The sequence below is a fragment of the Hyla sarda genome, chromosome 4 (genome assembly GCF_029499605.1).
Source record: "Hyla sarda isolate aHylSar1 chromosome 4, aHylSar1.hap1, whole genome shotgun sequence".
Taxonomy (NCBI): domain Eukaryota; kingdom Metazoa; phylum Chordata; class Amphibia; order Anura; family Hylidae; genus Hyla; species Hyla sarda.
Genome location: NC_079192.1, coordinates 102,645,259 through 102,667,040, shown reverse-complemented (window position 1 = coordinate 102,667,040; position 21,782 = coordinate 102,645,259). Strand labels below are relative to the sequence as shown.

The window sequence follows — 21,782 nt, the reverse complement described above, 5'->3', positions numbered from 1 at the left end:
AAGGGTTAAATGACCTTTGTTAACTTTTTTTTTTCACTTTTCTTTTGCAGTGTTATAGCTCCTATAGGGATCTATAATACTGCACACACTGATCTTTTACGCTGATCCCTGCAAAGCCATAGCTTTGCATGGATCAGTGTTCTAGGGGCTCGATTGCTCAAGCCTGTAGCTCAGGCTTGGAGCAATTTAGAAAAAGTGTTGTTCCAAAAGGAACAGGGGTGCTGTATAAAACTTAGCTTTTAATTATATGCTAAATAAAATATAAGTATCAAGTGTTCTACTACAAAAGACAAAACATAACATAATACGGAGTCACCAAGCAGAGGTGATACACATTGGTCACTGGAATGGACCACACAATTCAAAATTGTCAATAATCAGTGAAAGATATATTACACTACATCCAGTAGCAAAAGGATGTTTATAGTATCACAAGCGACAAATGTCATATGAAAAAAGTATAGAGATTTCTTAATTAGCTAGTAATGCCAAATTTGAGCCAAAAGGTTGTCCCTGTCCCAACGCGTTTCTGTATGGGGGATGGATCAAGCATAGGATTCCCCACACTTCATCAGGGGAATACAATATTTCCAGGTGTGCCAATCCTCACACCGTTACAAAGAATGGCTAGTTATATAGAAAAGGGGCTTATAATAAAGCCTATTACATATGACTTAGAATAAACAATTCATAATGGAAATTTTCAGCAAACTCATGTCCATATGATCATGACAAGAAAGACGTCATCCCCAGGTAAACATATAATAGCGCTGTGTAGTCAAATGCTGATACCTGCAAGAGAAGACAGACAGAGAATATATCGACATTAAGGTCAGGTACATCAAACACTTACCCCTCCTGCAGGGTCTCACACAATTAGATAGAAAAGACTGGCAAATACTCACGGTCCTGACTACAGCTTAAGACCAATAAAGGGGATCTGTATAGATGGAGTAAAAAGTAATCCACTCAGTAACCAAAGAACATGTGTCTACATTAAGTACGCCCGCTGCCCATCATATGTAAAACTCGCAGCCATATGTACTTACAGACATCCAGAGTTATCAGGTAAACCTCTGCTGTGGCAGAGTGAAACGGCACGGTGTCCGGATAGACGTGCTGAGTAGGCACACCGGCGTCTCGCTGCACATTGCGGCACAGCCCTCTGCTGTCATACAGGTCCCGTCCCTCTGACGCAGACAAGGGGCGAGACCTCTCATTCAATCCACAGATCGGGTCATTAGCGTAACTGACAGCAGCGGCGTCGCTAGTGCTTATAGATACAAAAAGAACAAACAGATTCTGGCTAAATAGGGATCTAAAAGTGAGGTAAAAGTCCAAAAGCTGCTGGCCAGAACTTGTGCACTGAATCAGGAAAGACTCATACAGTACAGCATCAATACCTCTGCTACCATTACAGTATTGTATCACCGCTTGTCACTACTTTTGGGTCAAATAAACCCACATTCATTATAAAAAAAAAAAAAAACAATAGTCTACTCCGCCGCATTATTTTGTATTAGATCTATTAAATGTGATCATTGTTAGAAAAAGTTTAATTTATCAAACTAGACCCTAAGTGTTAATGCATAGGAATAGTCTTAAAGGGCCAGAGACTATGGTCATCGTCCCTAGCAACCAAAGGGGGAATATGGTAGAATAACCCCCCCTAGGTGGCCAGGAAGAGTTACTGACATATGCTATAGTGTAGTAAAGGAGTCAGAATTTACTAGGTTGCACTCCAGAATCGAGGGGCATTGCTGTCGTCCCTAGCAACCAGTACACAGATATCAAAACACATAGCAAACAGGTAGATTGCCTAGTAGTCTTGGATGGATTGCACTCCAGAGTGGAGGGGCATTGCTATCATCCCTAGCAACTAGTGCAAATATATCAAATCATAAAGGGGGCAGTTAATTTGCCTAGTAGTCTTAGAATAGGCAACCAATGACGACCAGGGGCGAATCCTCACCCATAGCGACCAGGTTAGAGATAAAGCTATCCAAAAACAGGTAGCTGCCAACTTATGTACAAGTCATGAGTAGCCAGGGAGAGAATAGTTAACGGTATAGTGTATGGGACTTCGCAGAAATCAGTTGTTGTCCCTAGCAACCAATGATCTGGGATAAGATTTAGTAATCATATAGAGGGTTACCACCCCGTACACTGAAAAAGAAAAAAAGTTATAGGGGTCATAAGATGCCAATTTTAAACATACTAATTTTGGTGCATGTAGTTTATAATTTTTTTTAAGTATTAAAATAAAATAAAACCTACATAAATTGGGTATCCTTGTAACCGTATGGACCTACAGAATAAAGATAAAGTGTCATTTTCACCAAATATTGCACTGCGTAGAAACGGGAGCCCCCAAAATTACAAAATGGCTTCTTTTTTTTTTGGTTTCGCCACAGGTTATATTCTAAAATAAGTGATGTAATTACAAAGTACAATTGGTGATGCAAAAAACAAGCCCTTATATGGGTCTGTAGGTGCAAAATTGTTATGATATTTAGAAAGGAAGGAGGAAAAAGCGAAAATGCAAAAACGAAAATTTGCTGAGTCCTTAAAGGAGTAGTCCAGTGATGAACCCAGTGGTGAACAACTTATCCCCTATCCTTAGTTGCAGATCGTGGGGGTCCGACCGCTGGGGCCCCCCGCGATCTCCTGTACGGAGCCCCCACAGCCCGCTGGAAGGGGGCGTGTCAATCTCCGCACGAAGCGGCGGCCGACACGTCCCCTCAATACAACTCTTTGGCAGAGCCGAAGCGCTGCCTTCTGCAATCTCCGGCTCTGCCATTGAGATGTATTGAGGGTGCGTGTCGGCCGCCTCTTCATGCGGAGGTCGACACCCGCTATCTGGCCGGAGAGCCTGGCCCCCGTACAGAGAGATCACAGGGGGCCCCAGCGGTCGGACCCCCCCCCCCGATCTCAAACTTATCCGCTATCCTTAGGATAGGGGATACGTTTTTCACCACTGGACTACCCCTTTAAGGTGAAAATAGGCTGAGTCCCTAAGGGGTTAATGACTGCAGTAAACTGCAGAGCGGAGTATAAACACGTGTACAGACTCTATAGCACGCAACTGTAAATAAGAGGCCGCTTATTCATTCCGCGAACTACTACTCTCAGCATGGAACATAGGTGAGCGTCAGACTCAGCGCACAGGACGCCGATCACCCGCTGTACACGTGACTCGTCAGATCCGCAACAAACTGCTTTGTTTTCCTAATTAGTATTGTAAGTTTTAATAGGCTTGATACGCTGCCAATCAAACAAAAACAACCAATTACATTCAGCTAAACGAAACACCGAGCTAGTAGCTGCGACCAATAGGAGACTGGTAACCTTCGGAGCCGCTGCGTCGTACAACCAATCAGCGCTCAGTTATCAACGTTCTATATGCTATCCTAAACACCATTGGTCTCTGGTTAAACCCGCCCACTCCATGCTCCAACCAATGGGATTACGGTACTGCCCCCAAGACCAATCAGGACGAGGGTTTCATGGCCGGTGCTAATTTATCTGTCAGGACTTCAAGAGCAATAAAAAGGTGAGTAGGTTTGTCAGGGATGTGAGTGTGAGGTTAACTGGCGGTTTTCATGGTATTCACATTATGCGTCTTTGGTACATCAGCTGTGCATTCATAGGGTTACAGTAGCGCTCTTATGCCCGTATGTTGTTACAGTCCATTTGAGCAGATTGGGCTGCCCAGGAAGAAATGGCAAATAGCTCCTTGGAGCAATGTTTCCCAACCAGGGTGCCTCCAGGTGTTGCAAAACTACAACTCCCAGCATGCCTGGACAGCCTTTGGCTGTCCAGGCATGCTGGGAGTTGTAGTTTTGCAACAGCTGGAGTCACCCTGGTTGGCAAACACTGCCTTGGTGCCTGGATTCATCTCCAGCAGTGTTATCTAACCCGCGGCTCTCCAGCTGTTGCAAACCTACATTTCCCTTCAGCATCCTGGGCACGCTGGGAGTTGTAGTTTTGCAACAGGTGGAGTGCCTGAGTTTGGGGAACACTGATCTGCAGCATAAAGGCTGTCCAAAGCATGCTGGGAGTTGTAGTAGTTATGTTACAGCTGAAGAGTAGAGATGAGCGAACTTACAGTAAATTTGATTCGTCATGAACTTCTCGGCTCGGCAGTTGATGCCTTTTCCTGCATAAATTAGTTCAGCTTTCCGGTGCTCCCGTGGGCTGGAAAAGGTGGATACAGTCCTAGGAGACTCTTTCCTAGGACTGTATCCACCTTTTCCAGCCCACCGGAGCACCTGAAGGCTGAACTAATTTACGCAGGATAAGTCATCAACTGCCGAGCCAAGAAGTTTGTGACGAATCCAATTTACTGTAAGTTCGCTCATCTCTACTGAAGAGCCACAAGTTGGAAAACACATCTGTAGCACGATGGCTATTTTAGCGTGCTGGGAGTTTTAGGGTGCATTCACACTGAGTAATTAGCGCTGAATTGCCGTTGGAATGCCGCGGTGTGAACTCCTAACACCAGCGTGAATGGGTCTTCCGCGGACCCGTTCACGATGTGGAATTTCAGCGGCGGACTTTATTCCGCCGCTGAAATTTATCTGCGCAAAGAACATATTCATTCTTTGCGCAGAAGTCTGCAAGCACTGCATAGCCATCAACGGTGGCGGAGTAGTGCCACGTGGTCCTACCGCCTTACTATTTAGGTGGCGGCCGCCAGATGCAATCTCTGCTTGCGGCGTTCTGTGAGCGGAGATTCCGTTCATTTTACTCGGTGTGAACACACCCTTAGGGTGCGTTCACACTGAGTAATTCACGCGGAATTTACTTGAGTATTTCCTCTTGAATTCTCCGCACTAAATTAATGCTCATCTCCTCTGCCCATTGACTTTAATGTTTTTTCTGCTGTCCTGTTCACACTGCCGAAATTCTGCCAGCGGAATTCCGACGCTGAATTCCGTTCCGCTTGAAGAAAGAACATGTTCATTCTTCAAGCGGAATCCGCGAGCAGAAATTAATTGAAGTCAATGGTAAAAAAAAAAATTCGGGCAATTTGCACGGAAATGGCTGAAAAACCCTTCAATTCTTTCTCCCCCATGTCCGCGGGCAATTCTGCGCAAATTTCGTGCGAAAATCAAATTTTTTTTTATGCCCGTAAATTTTTCGGCGTGAATTACTCTTCATTTACTCAGTGTGGACGCACCCTTAGTTTTAAAACAGCTGTAGAGCCACAGGTTGGGCAACACCGATCTGCAGCATGAAGGCTTTTTGAGCATGCTGGGAGTTGTAGTTTTAAAACAGCTGTAGAGCCACAGGTTAGGGAATACTGATCTGCAATCATCAGGGGTTTTTAAGTTATAACAATATAACTGAATTAGACTGGGTTCCCATTACGTTTTCCCCTCATACGGCAGGGGAGAGCTAAAACCTCGCGCTCCTGTATGCCTTTCTGTGCGCTCCCGTATGTAATTCATTTCAATGAGCCGATGAGGCTCATTTTTGAGCTGTATGCACTTTTTCCCCGCACCTAATACCGTGGTCGACCACGGTTTTAGGTCCGGTTGTATAAGCGCATACGGCGCTAAAATGAGCCGACCGGACCGAACGTTTCACTCCGGTCGGCTCATTGAAGTGAATGGCATACGGGAGCGCGAGGTTTTAGCTCCCTCCTGCCGTATGCGCTCCCGTATGGGACAAAACGTAGTGTGGACCCAGCCTAACACACATAGCAGCAAAGATATGGCTGAACACCACCCAAGCACATGGTCTTACATGGGAGGGGTACAGGTTCCAAATGTGTTTTTTTTTTTTTTTTATGTCAATGCTGAAATCTGCATCATCAGCAAAAACACATAGGGGGAGATTTATCAAAACCTGTGCAGAGGAAAACTTGGCAAGTTGCCCATAGCAACCAATCAGATCGCTTCTTTCATTTTTAATGAAGGCCTGTGAAAAATGAAAGAAGTAATCTGATTGGTTGCTATGGGCAACTGGGCAAGTTTTCCTCTGCACAGGTTTTGATAAATCTCCCCCATAGATGTCATTTATTGGTCGAAAACCATACCAGCATGTGGTAAGACGGCTTGACTGTATTTTTTGGCCTCATCATTGTCACGCTTCAATTAGAGGCCGGTTCACATGACCTTCACCTCAGGGAGCCAGTACACATGAGGAAATGTTGCCCATAGCAACCAAACAGATCACTTCTTTAAATTTGCGGAGGCCTTTTTCAAAATGAAAGTAGCGATCCGATTGGTTGCTATGGGCAACTGGCCAAATTTTCCTCTGAACAGGTTTTGATTAATCTCCCAATAACTTTTTTTTGGAGGACGGTATTCTGCCCCGCATATAGCATTATTATTTTTTGACCACATGGCTACAACAGTAGAAATGAGGGGTATACTCCAAAAATAATGACCACCTGTGGTCAGGAGACACAGACAACTCTGATGGGTAGCATTATGTAAACCATGGAAAACTGCTGTAAATACAAGCAGGCTAAATGGGAAATACTGCACACCAAGAGCAGTAGGGAGAGAATAACAAGACTCAGAAGTAGTATACTGTGCTCCCCCCCATGTCACATTCTCTCCCCCCCATGTCACATTCTCTCCCCCCCATGTCACATTCTCCCCCCCATGTCACATTCTCTCCCCCCCCCATGTCACATTCTCTCCCCCCCCATGTCACATTCTCTCCCCCCCATGTCACATTCTCTCCCCCCCCCATGTCACATTCTCTCCCCCCCCATGTCACATTCTCTCCCCCCCCATGTCACATTCTCTCCCCCCCCATGTCACATTCTCTCCCCCCCATGTCACATTCTCTCCCCCCCATGTCACATTCTCTCCCCCCCATGTCACATTCTCTCCCCCCCATGTCACATTCTCTCCCCCCCATGTCACATTCTCTCCCCCCCCATGTCACATTCTCTCCCCCCCCCATGTCACATTCTCTCCCCCCCATGTCACATTCTCTCCCCCCCCCATGTCACATTCTCTCCCCCCCATGTCACATTCTCTCCCCCCCCATGTCACATTCTCTCCCCCCCCCCATGTCACATTCTCTCCCCCCCCCCATGTCACATTCTCTCCCCCCCCCCCCATGTCACATTCTCTCCCCCCCCCCCCATGTCACATTCTCTCTCCCCCCCCCCATGTCACATTCTCTCCCCCCCCCCCCATGTCACATTCTCTCCCCCCCATGTCACATTCTCTCCCCCCTCCCCATGAGAATATGGGTACGGTAATGTGAACATGTACCACTCCAGTCAAGAAGTGAACTTTTTATCGGCTAAGGCTGCGTTCACATTTGCTTCATGGAGTCTCTATTTTTATTTTTTGCTCCATCATAGTGGGAGCAAAAAAATTGAATTAAATCTGTGACCTCTGACACAACAGACACCTACAGCACTCAATGGGTCATGTGACTAATAGTAGGGTTTGTGGGGCTCTGTCCTTGTAGTGCTGTGTGAGGAGCTGTTTTTCTGTCAGTTGTGACTTCAATGGGGCTTGCGGCAAATTTTTCGCAGTGTACATTCCGCCCGGAAAATCTGCCGAGAAGAGCCCGCCCCCTTTCAAATATGCAGCGGAAAACCTGCTAAAAAAATCTGCGCGTGTGAACGTACCCTTAGGCTAGATTTCCTCTGGCTTTTTTTTTATTTTTATTTTTTTTGGAATACTCTGTCACTGCAGTTTTTGAGCCAAAACCAGAAGTGTATTCAAAATGAATGGGAAATATAAAGGAAGGACTTATACTTCTCTTTCCTGTCCGATTTACTTCTGACGCTAAAACTTTTCCAAAAAATTACAGTAAAAAACCAGTGTGGAAACCTAGCCTTAAAGGGGTACTCTACCCCTAGACATCTTATCCCCTATCCAGAGGAGATAGGGGATGACGGGGGAGGGGCGTGATGGCTGTGGAGCAGATGTACCCAGCCGTCATGCCTCCCCCATAGACATGAATCGAGGGCTGTGCCTATGTGAGGAGGCGTGATGGCTGAGTACATCTGCTCCACAGCTGTTACGCCCTCTCCCATAGATATGAATGGATGGGGTGTGACGGCTACAGCAGCCTGTTCTCTGTATAGTTTTATTATTTAAAGGGCACCCTTGTCCTCCCCATGTAAATGGAGCGGTGGTCAGGCATACTCACTGCCTCTCCTCTGAATCGCTATGGGATTGTCTAGATCAGTCAGTGTTTCCCAAGCATGGTCCTTAAGTACCCCCAACAGGTCATATTTTCAGGATTTCCTTAGTTTTTCACGTGATCATTATAGTCAGTGCATCGGGCATCAACAATTATATCAAAATAGGGAGGGGGGGTTCTGTCTGGAATCCTCATGAAATCGAAGCCCCATTGATGTCAATGGAAGGGCCTGACAAGGATCATTTTCTACTACCTGTGTAGAGGAAGAGTGGAACAATTGCCCATAGCAACCAATAAGAATGCTGCTTTTATGCTTTTAAGTGATCTAATTGGTTGCTATGGGTGACTGGTCAACTTTTCCTCTGCACTGATGAATCTCCCCCATATGTCCATTTATAAAGCAAGAAATAAACCTTGTGTTTTTCACAGCATTAAGAGGGTTAAATTCAGGTAAGTAGCAGACAAGCGAAAAGCTCTCCTACAAGCCGAAGGAAGGTAGATCTTGGGGGTTAAGGCAGTATAGGGTAAAACTAAAGACTAGACTAGTGTCTTCTTGTTATTGGTGTACTAACGTCTTCAGTTTGTTTTTAATCCTGTTTTTCCTTATATCTGCATTTTGAACATGTCCGCCCACTTTTGCAGACGTCATGGGGAAGCTGTGTTTATACCTGGTGATGGTCTGATGTAGTGTGGGGATCATGCACAAGAGCAATAACCTGCACTGACGTGTTGTTTGTCCTTGACCACCACAATACTGCTGTATCTTTCGATGTATGAGAGAAAGTATTGGGAGTTACTGGCACTACGCCACAATGCAAAACTCCAATATTAATGACCCAGGAACATGCTACACTGATTCACTTTGTGGGTGTTGCTCAATAACTGCAACAGTATAGACAAAACTTCATAGCATTAGAAAATGTCCATGGCACTCACCCATCAGACAAAGTTCTTTATTTCAAAATTCAACAAAAGAACATAATGCATGACATTGAAGGCAGGCAGACAACCAAATGTAAAACGGGAGCTCTGCACTATGTTCTTCTGTCCGATCTTTGGAATAAAGAACACTGTCTGACAAACACAGTGAGGGTGAGTGCTAGAGATGAGCGAACTTACAGTAAATTCGATTCGTCACGAACTTCTCGGCTCGGCAGTTGATGACTTATCCTGCATAAATTAGTTCAGCTTTCAGGTGCTCCCGTGGGCTGGAAAAGGTGGATACAGTCCTAGGAGACTCTTTCCTAGGACTGTATCCACCTTTTCCAGCCCACCGGAGCACCGGAAAGCTGAACTAATTTATGCAGGAAAAGTCAACAACCGCCGAGCCGAGAAGTTCGTGACGAATCGAATTTACTGTAAGTTCGCTCATCTCTAGTGAGTGCCATGAACTTCATCTAATGCTATGGAGGACTGCTGTATGTTTGTTAGCTCCGAAATAAATGTAAGTCTGTACAGGTAGGAGCTGACCATCATTCTTCTTTTATAAACCAATTAGATTGCTCTTTTATTTTTTAAACGCCTTTTAAAAAAACAAAAAAAAAATAATAATTAAAGGAGTAGTGGTGTTTTTTTTATGATTCCATTGTGCCCAGGCTGCAAAAAGTAACAAAAATAAACTGTCACTCATCTTCCGAAAGTGCAAAAACAAAAATTGGCCGGGTCCTTAAGGCCAAAATGAGTATTTAAGGTGTTAAATAACCTCTGCACAGTTTTTGATAAATCTCCCTCTCTGTGCTGATTTTAGGGCACACTGCGGATGTTGTTGTCTGCCACATGCCCAATATGTTGTGGATATGCCTCAAATTTCACCCTGTGCAGAATCCAGTGCTGTACACATGACTTTACTTTATCTGAGAACACACTACTGCTGTGTTTGCTGTTTTTGCAAAGGTCACATTTTTGTTCTTTAAAATAAAAAATAAACTAAAGCAAAACAGAGTTTGGAGGACCAGTGATGTGTGTGCATTATTCAGACATTACATTTTCATTGAGAGGCACTGCTGATCACTGATGGTCCCAGCCGCAGGACACAATATGATCAGCTTTTCATTAAGCGAACCTTAGCAACAAAATGAGATTGTATAAAGTGGACAGCCCTTAGTGTTGTAGGAAAAAAGACCCCTGGATGCCAAGTATTGCTCTGTCCAGTTCAAGAAAAGTAGCGGATATGAAAAAAATGTTGTGGATAGTCCTTAAGTCCAGAATAGGACTATTTATTAATAAAAAAGCAATACAACGTTTCAAGGGTAGCCTCCTTCTTCATCAGATTGCAGTACCCTTGAAGCGCGTTAAATAGTTATATCCTGGACTGAGAGTATCCATGACTTGCTACTCTTATTCCATTGGACATAGGAGCACCTGGCATCCAGGTATCGCAGGATACCTCCCAACCATCCCAGATCCAGTGGGACATTCCCTTTTTTGGGATAATGTCCTGCTGTCCCATGACAGCCTCCGCATGTCCCCCTTGTTACTGAGACATCCTGGCTCGGTGTTGCATGGTAACTTTCATCTGTCCAGATCAGCGCCTGGCCCGGGATGTCCTCTCACATATTGGTTCCCCGTTCAGAAGAGACATTGCTGTAGATCCACTTAAAGGGGTACTCCACTGGCCAGCGTTCGGAAGTAAATGCTCCGAACCCTGTTTTTGCGCTGTGGGGGTTGGCCATGCCCCTCGTGATGTCCTGGTCTCGCCCCCTCAAGGCCAGCCAATGGGAGGGGGCGTGATGGCTGTCACACCTCCTCCCATTGACTTGCATTGAGGGGGTATGACCATGATGTCACGAGGGGCATGGCCGACCCCCACAGTGCAAAAACAGGGTTTGGAGCATCTACTTCCGAAGGGCCTAAAGCAACGGGACATGTGCTGGAATCACCTTTGTATGTCTTTAGTACTAGATGTCAGCAGGGAGGACGCAGACTGGTAGAACAGCAGTATAGTGAGTTAGGGTCTGTACTGCTTGAGCAGACACACAGGGGTCAGAGGTAACAGGTCCCAACGCTCCTGATAAGGATTTGTTGTGCATTTACAGAGATGACTGTGGCCCCTACCGTGAAACAGGACTATTCAATTTCACAAAATCCCTTTTCAGCACCCCCTGCAGCACAATCCTCTATCTTTTTACTATCCATGTCGTGAATACCTGTCATTTAAATAAAATAAACACATACAAAAAAAGACCCCAATTGAACATTTCACCCGTTGCTGAGATCCCCACTAAACATTACACCGATTGTGGGGAAGCGCGACGCTTCACTCCCCGGCTTGCAGGGACCTCTATCCAGCTTTATTACACGACCCTATAAACTTGCATGCACTTTTCCCTGCTCGTTCTAATGTTCAGTAGGGTAACTGATCAGTGTGAGGTAACTCTTCATCTGTACAATACGGAGCAGCACATATATCCACGCTTTGGAGGACACTCTTTATGAGTAAGAAGATGTGAATGCATAACTGCAGTCACATTCTGGTCGCATCAAATCTGCGCAGGATACTGTACATGTGAATAGACCCTAAATATCCTCAGCAGGATACTGTATGTGTAAAGATATCCTAAATATCCTCAGCAGGATACTGTACATGTGAATAGACCCTAAATATCCTCAGCAGGATACTGTATGTGTAAAGAGACCCTAAATATCCTCAGCAGGATACTGTATGTGTAAAGAGACCCTAAATATCCCCAGCAGGATACTGTATGTATAAAGAGACCCTAAATATCCTCAGCAGGATACTGTACATGTGAATAGACCCTAAATATCCTCAGCAGGATACTGTATGTGTAAAGAGACCCTAAATATCCTCAGCAGGATACTGTATGTGTAAAGAGACCCTAAATATCCCCAGCAGGATACTGTATGTATAAAGAGACCCTAAATATCCTCAGCAGGATACTGTACATGTGAATAGACCCTAAATATCCTCAGCAGGATACTGTATGTGTAAAGAGACCCTAAATATCCTCAGCAGGATACTGTATGTGTAAAGAGACCCTAAATATCCCCAGCAGGATACTGTATGTATAAAGAGACCCTAAATATCCTCAGCAGGATACTGTACATGTGAATAGACCCTAAATATCCTCAGCAGGATACTGTATGTGTAAAGAGATCCTAAATATCCTCAGCAGGATACTGTATGTGTAAAGAGACCCTAAATATCCCCAGCAGGATACTGTATGTATAAAGAGACCCTAAATATCCTCAGTAGGATACTGTACATGTGAATAGACCCTAAATATCCTCAGCAGGATACTGTATGTGTAAAGAGATCCTAAATATCCTCAGCAGGATACTGTACATGTGAATAGACCCTAAATATCCTCAGCAGGATACTGTATGTGTAAAGAGACCCTAAATATCCTCAGCAGGATACTGTACATGTGAATAGACCCTAAATATCCTCAGCAGGATACTGTACATGTGAATAGACCCTAAATATCCTCAGCAGGTTACTGTATGTGTAAAGAGACCCTAAATATACTGCAACTTTGTAGCCCTAGACTACAGTGATCAAAATATGGACTTTCAAAGGACTTCAGGCTTATTCATATTCTCATCAATAAATCAGAAGAAAATACCTGGATCTCAGGCACTGAGCAGTCATTCGGCGATCGGACACCAGGAGGCAAGGTAGGAGACCCTCCTCGTGTCTTACAGCTGTTCGGGATGCCGCTATTTTGACGCGGCGATTCCGAACAGCCCCCTGAGCTAACCGGCAACGCTTTACTTTCACTTCAGACGCGGCGTTCAACTTTGAACGCCACGTCTAAAGGGTTAATAGCGCGGCACTGCGATTAGTGCCGCACGCTATTATCCACGGGTCCCGGCCATTGCTAGGTGCTGGGCCCGACCCACTATGACGCGGGGCCACAGCGTTATAGAACAGGAGCGGACTCAGGACGTACAGGTACACCCTGAGTCCTTAAGGGGTTAAAGGGGTACCCCACTGGAAAATTTTTTTTTAAATCAACTGGTGCCAGAAAGTTGCGGTGCGGCAGTGGGGGGGCGGTGGTGGTGATAGGACTCAGGAGGTCCCCCGGACAGGCAGGGGGAGAGAAGCGGGTGGCTGCAGTGGCCTATGGCACCGCAAAAGGCCATATGGCCAGACGAAGCACTTAAGTGTGCGAAACAGAGCTTGTTACCACTGTACCCCCGTGCTCTTCCCTTTTGTGTCCCCCATGTATGTGAGTATAACTACCGGCATGAAATAAAGCCTGAAGTAAGAAAAAATTGGTGAGTGATCAGCTTTTCAATTTTCTTCTGATTTATTGATGTGAACCTGCTATACATACCTATAGCCTGAGCACCACCAGTATACCACTAGCAAGAAACAAAGTACAGAGCCCTGGTCCCGACATCCCCAGCAAGGGAATAGCCGCAGTGCCGAACGGGTGAATTCTGTGTTCTTATTCATATTCTGATCGCTGTTGTCTCGGGCTATGAAGTTACAAAAGATTTATACAGATCTCCCACTGGTGTGAATCCTGAATACAATACATGTGGGTGCACGCTTATTAGAATAGTGAATTCACACACAGCATTTTTTGGTAAAACATCACTGCTGTTTTTGAGCCTTAGCCAGGAGTCGATCCAGCGTGAAGTAGAAGTAGAAGTCCTTACTATATATTACTTATTCCCTTTGAGCTCACTTCTGGCTTTGGTTAAAAAAAAAAAGTATATGTATATCAGCAGTGGGGATTGTCCAAAAAATGGAACAGAATCATTTTAGGTCATTTTGTAATCTGGTTTATACAAAGCCCTTGTTCTATAGAAGTGAGAGGATTTTTCGGTATCTTCCATGTTTCTTGGCTGCTCAGACAGAGCCCGTTGCGTTATTGCATTGATGTGGACTGACTCACAGTCACAATATTATACGCTGCACCTGTTTCCTCAGCTGTGATCCGATGCGGACATCTGATACTCCTCTCCCGGCCTTGTTGGCTGATGCTCTGTAAATGGCTATGAGCGAAGCTTTTCAGACAATCATCAGGAATGATGTGCCTATGTGTACTCTGTCGTTTACCCCTTAAGTAAGCCCCTTTACTGGGTTGATCATGGGGTAATATAAAAGAGAGAATTTTTTACGAGGTTATTTTCCATCTTTTTATAGGTATGTGGTGATTTGTGTTTGGATTTTGCTTTTGTCTAGATGGTCATCTGCTGGCACCAGTACTAATCCAGAAATATAACCTCCCTTCTTGGCACGCTGTAGTAACAGTGATGGATCAACTTTAGACATTTTCTGACAGTCATTGAGGCCTGTCATTTAGACTATGTTATTGGGGAAGTCTGTGATCTGGGGCTCCTAATAATCCCTTCATGGTGCTCTTCTGATTGATATGTCTTGGTCACCGGGGTGTCTACCTTCCCTTCAATTTGCTATTCATTACTTGTTGTTAGGCTTAGTCTGTCTCTAGTAACTGAGACAGATCACAGGAAAGTAAACAAAGGCTTCTCTCTCATCTCTGAATACCCATAAAGCTCTGGGCAGCTGTCCTATGTGTAAATATAAGTGTTAGTACTACTGTATGCACACTGTGTTGCCTCTTAAGGGTGCAGGTTTGCTGTAGCTTTTAAACAAAAACCAGGTGTGGTTCAAAATGAATTAGATAATATAAAGAACAGGTGCTACTTCTCTTTATTTCTTTTTGAATCTATTTCATACCAGGAGTAGATTAAAAGAGTTGAAGTACCCTCTGTTCTTTATTTCATCGAATTCGTTATTATCCACACCAGGTTTTGGCTTCAAAGCTGCAGCAAAAACTGTACATTGCAAAAGCACCCAGAATGTAATCTCCCTCCCTTTAGTCTGCAGACTTGTCGTTGTCGTCGCCATCATCATAGGCAGCAGTTTACTGCTTAGTTTAACCCTTTCCTTGCTGTGATGCTGCTGTTTCTTTCATATCTTCTCATTTAGCACCTTACAAACCCAGTGCATAAATAACCTCTACTTCCCCACATGCCATCTATAGTTGTGTAGTGCGTAACTCAGCCCACTGCACAGTGCCATCTTGTACAGTGTAGTATACTTTCATTTAGGGATCGACCGATATCGTTTTTTTTAGGGCCGATACCGATAATCTGTGGAGGCTAGGGCTGATAGCCGATAACTTATACCGATATTCTGGTATAAGTTATCGGCTATTTATCCCAATACACCCCCCCCCCCCGCAACACCGCTGCAGCATTGATTTAAAGCGGGCGCTTTAAATCAATGAACTGCAACGGCTTTTGCGGTGCCATAGGCCACCGCCGCCACCCGCCTCTCTCCCCCTGCCTTTCCGGGGGACCTCCTGAGTCCTATCACCACCACTGCGACCGCACCCCCCCACCGCCGCTCCCCAACTTTCTGGCACCAGTTGATTTAAAAGAAAATGTTTTCCAGTGGAGTACCCCTTTAACCCCTTAAGGACTCAGGGCGTACCTGTACGTCCTGAGTCCGCTCCTGTTCTATAACGCTGTGGCCCCGCGTCATAGCGGGTCGGGCCCAGCACCTAGCAATGGCCGGGACCCGTGGCTAATAGCGCTATTAACCCTTTAGACGCGGCGTTCAAAGTTTAAGTGAAAGTAAAATGTTGCTGGTTAGCTCAGGAGGCTGTTCGGAATCGCCGCGGCAAATTAGCGGCATCCCGAACAGCTGTAAGACACGAGGAGGGTCTCCTACCTTGCCTCCTGGTGTCCGATCGCCGAATGACTGCTCAGTGCCTGAGATCCAGGCATGAGCAGTCAAGCAGCAGAATCATTGATCAGTTGTTTCCTATGAGAAACCAGTGATCAATGTAAAAGATCAGTGTGTGCAGTGTTATAGGTCCCTATGGGAGCTATAACACTGCAAAAAAAATGTGGAAAAAAAAAGTGAGTAAAGATCATTTAACCCCTTCCCTAATAAAAGTTTGAATCACCCCCCTTTTCCCATTAAAAAAAAAAAAACTGTGGAAATAAACATCTGTGGTATCGCCGCGTGCGGAAATGTCCCAATTATAAAAATATATCGTTAATTAAACCACACGGTCAATGGCGTACGCGCAAAAAAAATTCCAAAGTCCAAAATAGCGTATTTTTGGTCACTTTTTATATCATGAAAAAATTAATAAAAAGAGATCAAAAAGTCCTATCAATACAAAAATAGTACCGCTAAAAACTTCATATAACAGCGCAAAAAGTCAAACCGCCCCATACGCGGAAAAATTAATAGGGGTCAGAAGATGAGAATTTTAAATGTATACATTTTCCTGCATGTAGTTATGATTTTTTCCAGAAGTGCGACAAAAACAAACCTATATTAGTAGGGTATCATTTCATCTGTATGGATCTACAGAATAAAGATAAGGTGTTGTTTTTACTGAAAAATGTACTGCGTAGAAACAGAAGCCCCCAAAAGTTAAAAAATTGTGTTTTTTCTTCAATTTTGTCGCACAATGATTTTTTTTTTTCTGTTTCGCCGTAGATTTTTGGGTAACATGACTGATGTCATTACAAAGTAGAATTAGTGACACATTTTTTAGGATTTTTAGGTGCAAGGGTTATGATTTTTTAAAGGTAAGGAGGAAAAAATGAAAGTTTAAAAATGGAAAAACGCTGAGTCCTTAAGGGGTTAAGGAGAACCCAGATAGGGCTTAAAGGGAACTTCATGCTGCCTGAACCATGAGTCATTGTGGTGGTCCCTGGCATCTTTTCCTGTTTGGGCATAGGGAGATATTGATCGAAAGTGTTGAGGCAGGCAGAAGCCACCAGGGACCACAACATTGACTCATGGTTCAAGCAGCATGAATGTGATGACAGGTTCCTTTTAAATACCTGTTTTCAAATGCATTTAGAGGGTTTCCATTCAGCACCTGCATCTATTAGTGAGAGTAAAGACTGTCTCTCACACTGAGGGGAGCTTCTGTGGCCATACATTACAATGACAGTTCATTGATTTCACTTGGCACTATATTATACTTCATTTTCCCTGAGGTGGCGCTGCAGGGTAGCTGAACGCTTGCTGCCCATTCCTCCACAGATCACAGCTGATCTCTGGGGTTACTAGCAGTGAGAAAAACTGTCATCATCTTATTGTCTTGGAATCATTCTAAGAGATTGAGCAAAGTAACCCCTTTACAAAGCCGGTGTCCTAGTGCAGTGAGGTAGCGGTATGTCTCAAGGAGCCGCTCTTTATTCTAGCACATAAAGGTGGATGTGAAACCCCAGTATGTGTAATCCCAGTATTGTTTGTCACACCTTTGGTAGCCAGGAAAAGTGTCACACCAAACCTGTATACTTGTATTTTCGGAAAATAGATAAAAATAGACACCTTCAGGTTACTAATATGAAACTATATTTTCGCCTTTATTGATGAAGCTGAAATAAATTTGTAATTATTCTATTACTGGAAGCTTGTCCAATAGTACCACGTTTTGTAGATCTTATCATGTTTGCCTTGACAGGGTGAGGGAAAGTCTTTTTCATATGTATAAGGCCAATGACCGTCAAGATCCCAAGTGAAATCCATGAAGGACATTTAGCATTGTCCTTTGAGCTTTTTATATTTTTTTTATTTTTATTTGGCATGTTGCACATATGCCGAAAAAGCTTTGGCTGTAAGCAAAAAGCTAAAAACAATCTTCCAAAAGTCAATTTTAGTTTTCACTTTGCAGTGGTTAGTGATTTATCAAATGCAAATGTCACACAAGAAATCGCAAGCCCCGCCAGAACACCTTTAACTGAGTTTGCCCACATCCTATATTGCCTCCACTTTTTCCACCTATTTCTCATAGCACTGCACAACTTCAATATACCTTAAGGGTATGTTCACACATGCAGATTTGATGCACAGGATTTTCTGCTGCAGATTTCAGTGTAAACTAAATGACTGAGCACAACTTCTAATCGGCAGTTACAAATCCTGCGCATGAAATCTGCGCAGGATCCTGTATGTGTAAACGCACCCCAAAGAAAACAAGCTAACGTACCTTCAAGGGAATCTGTCGTCATTGTCACCTGCACTAACCTGTTGGTACAAGCTGGTAGTGCAGGTGACACTGATGATAATGATACTTACCCATTTCCAATCAGTGGCCCCGTTCACCAGCTATCATCCTTATACTGGCGGCAGGTTTGGTGCATGGGTGGCGCTTCAGGAGCATGCTAATAACACTGCTGCTGCTTGTTCAAGCCTGCTCACAGCCGAGCCGAGCTAGGAAGCCGCAGCAGTGAAGTCAGCGGGCTCCTGGTGTGCCACCCATGCACCAAGCCTGACAACCGAATAATGAGGATAACGGGCGAACAGGGCCATAGATCAGGGATAGGTAAGTATCATAACTATCAGTGTCACCCGCACTACCAGCCTGTAACAACAGTTTAGTGCGGTTGACGCTGATGACATATTCCCTGTTGCAAAATGTTGTTCTTTTTCTAATAGTCTAAAAGTCTGTGAACTTTACAGTTGGCAAGTGTGGATGTAATACCCAACTATACAACTATTTTGTCTCATCAGCTTATGACCTCTTTGCCTCATTGTCTGGTACCATCAGTATTGTTAGCATGTTTATATCTATTGTTTTATTGTATGTCCTGTTGTCTAGATGATTTGAGATGTTGACGTGCACTTTGTCCAGTTGGATGGACCCCAGCCGAACATGGCTTCTGAACTCTGCCAGACCATCTCTGTGGCCAAGCTGGAAAGGCACAAGAATCTCTTCTTAAATTATCGCAACCTAAACCACTTTCCTTTAGAACTGCTAAAGGATGAAGGACTTCAGTATCTTGAGCGACTTTACATGAAGCGTAACTCTCTGACCACACTGGTGAGTAAAGATGGATCTAAAAGGAGACACGATACATTCTTTGTATTTTGCCTGATATTGAACCACTATTCTGTAGGGTAAGGCCATGTTCACATTTCTGTCATTATTTCCGTTGTATTGGCCAGTAGTGCTGGGGGGGGCAGGCTTAGAGTCCAACTGCTGGGACCCCCGCAACCTCCTGTACGGGGTCCCAGCTCTCCTCCTGGGTGTGTAGGCCAATGCACGAAGCGGCAAATGACATGTCCACTCAATGCAGGTCTATGGGACACTCGGCAATCATCGGCTCTACCATAGAGCTGCATTGATAGGTTTAACAGCCGCCACTTTGTGTGGTGGTCAACACGCCCCATTTAGGAGGAGAGCCGGGGCGGCATACAGGCGATCTGACACTTATCCTTAGGACAGGAGTGGAACAGAGGAAGATACAATGACTTCAATAAGCATGGGGCCCATCGGCAGCTGTAACCTAAGCAGGCCATCCCATTCACCTATGTTTAATTTAATATATGAATTAACATTGGATTGAATCACATTATTTATTATGAGTTTAAATATTTTAATATTGTACCTGTTCTTTTGTCACACACCAGCGCTTTATTTATGTAGCATACTTTTGTGATTCACTTTGAACCGATTTTCTTATTAACCCTTTTTGGGGGACATTTCTGACATTATTGCTTATCTTTATTATGGTGAATTACTACTTTGTCATTTTGAACCTCATCACTAATTTAGCTGCTCTCTAGGATTTTGCATTTCATTTTTTATTATCTATTTATGTTCAATAAGGTAGATATTTTTAATAATTAGGAACTGTGGTTGTCCATGCTATATATACTGCTTTCTTCTGTTAGAGTTTTTTTCTCAGACATGAGTAGCATCCCACTATTTATTACATGTACTCCTATACACCTTGATATATTGTTGCTCTCTTGCTGATGACTTTATAGAGTATATTTGAATTGAACATTTCCAGGATGACAAAATGCGCAGTCTCTGTGTGTATATATATATATATATATATATATATATATATATATATGATGTATTTCATATGTATTTTGCAGCCAGAAAATCTTGCCCAGAAGCTACCTAATCTTGTTGAATTGTAAGTAAATTTCTCTTTTATTATGGTTGTTGTATTAGATTGTATCCACTAGAGGGAGGTAAAGTCCTTCTTATGTGAAGCTCATTGATTTAGTGATAAAAAGCTTATGGCTAGATTCCCAAGCAGGTTAAATGCCAGAAGCTAGCAGCAGCTCACTGTCATTGCAGTCATTACCCTCTATGAAGGACAAACAAGTCATTGTATAAAAGTCTCAACTATTGCTTTTATCCTTTTTGTCTGGATGGTGACTGGCTCTCCCAGACTTATAAGACCATTAGTCAAATAAAGCACGTTGTGCCTTTTGTTTCAACCCCATTCCTCATAGATTGTAAGCTTTTGCTAGTTCTGTAATGTCTGATTATTTTTGTACATCCACAATTGTTAAGTACTGCAGAATATGCTGGTGCTATGTAAATACATTTTTTTATTATGTATGGCTGGATACACCATTTCAACATAAAGCAGCTTACAACGATTTCGTACAGTTCATTATTTCTATACAGTGATCCCTCAACTTACAATGGCCTCAGGTTACAATATTTTCAACATACAATGGTCTTTTCTGGACCATTGTAACTTGAAACCAGACTCAACGTACAATGCTACGGACAGTCCGGATCTGCAAAACATGTAATTACCCGGAAGATCTGACGAATCAGAATGGGCTTTCACTGGTAAAACCCCTGTATTCCTAAAGTACATGCATTGACTGGCTATCTGGTAGCGCCCCCTACTGTACAGGGAGGTACTACATACTCTTTACTTGTGACAGGAATAGCTGTTTCAGGTGGGGGTGGCTCCATGTTACTTTTTTAGGACATTGTGTGTACTGTACAGGACCCTGAAGAAGCTCCTGTCCTCTACATAGACAGTGATTTACAGCTTCCAGCAGATCTTTCTTACTTTTATATGGAAGGACTTGCTTTATCTGTATTAGTTATTTACTTATTTTTCTTCAATCTTCACATTTTCCTATTTTTGGATGACATTTTGGGGGCTTCAGAACCAGCTACCTGGTTTCCATAGAGTTATGGTCTCAACATATAATGGTTTCAACATACAATGGTCGTCCTGGAACCGATTAATATTGTAACTTGAGGGACCACTGTAATTATGTTCAGACAACATCTTTCTCAAACATAATGATATTAGCATTTTAGGGTTCCTGTACAGGCAGCAATATAGTGCCGCCCAGCATGGGTAGGTTGAAACCAGGTCCAAAAACCACAGCACCAAACCACAGCTATATTTTGTCATCATTTTTAATGACCCATTCTGCCCTTTTTTTTGGTATTAACATCAGTCATTTTATAAGTTTTGATGATGAGCAGATGAGAAATGAAGGCTTGTGTTTCTCTATTGGTGATATTGTGGATACTATAGCATTTTTACCCTTGGCCTAGTTATTGTGAATGTCCTGAATTACTGGGTAAACCTAGACTTGCTTTGCTTACTAATGGTCAGTGTTACTAGACTAGCCAGATGCATGTCATGGTCACAGTGGACAGGCAGGTGCTGCTGTGCAGAAACGACTGATCCTTATAAAAATTTGCATTTTACAGACATCTAGTGTTATCGGTAAGAAGAAAATTGTCCAGCGCAGCAACAGCTCAAATGAAGGTTATCTTTATTCTGACACGGCAGTACAGGTAAAAATGAACAGCAGTGACGCGTTTCGACCACCTAGGCGATCTTAGTCATACTGCCAGTATGACTAAGATCGCCTAGGCAGTCGAAACGCGTCACTGCTATTCATT

At 43.7% G+C, this 21,782-nt stretch overlaps 1 protein-coding gene and 1 long non-coding RNA gene across 2 annotated transcripts in view; one reads left to right on the top strand and one right to left on the bottom strand.

The window, feature by feature from the left end:
* Window positions 1-350: 350 nt before the first annotated feature.
* Window positions 351-2,294, bottom strand: LOC130368328 (uncharacterized). The gene is made up of 4 exons (XR_008892409.1): window positions 2,278-2,294; window positions 1,050-1,273; window positions 906-940; window positions 351-792 (listed from the first exon to the last, which is right to left on the bottom strand). It is a non-coding gene; the product is annotated as an uncharacterized LOC130368328 (long non-coding RNA).
* A 1,105-nt stretch (window positions 2,295-3,399) lies between these two features.
* LRRC28 (leucine rich repeat containing 28) overlaps window positions 3,400-21,782 on the top strand; it is a 59,156-nt gene continuing 40,773 nt past the window's right edge. The window contains exons 1-3 of the mRNA XM_056571840.1: window positions 3,400-3,553; window positions 18,696-18,917; window positions 19,985-20,025. Of these exons, the coding sequence (XP_056427815.1) occupies window positions 18,750-18,917; window positions 19,985-20,025 (209 nt within the window). The 5' untranslated portion in view covers window positions 3,400-3,553; window positions 18,696-18,749. The remainder of the gene's footprint in view (window positions 3,554-18,695; window positions 18,918-19,984; window positions 20,026-21,782) is intronic.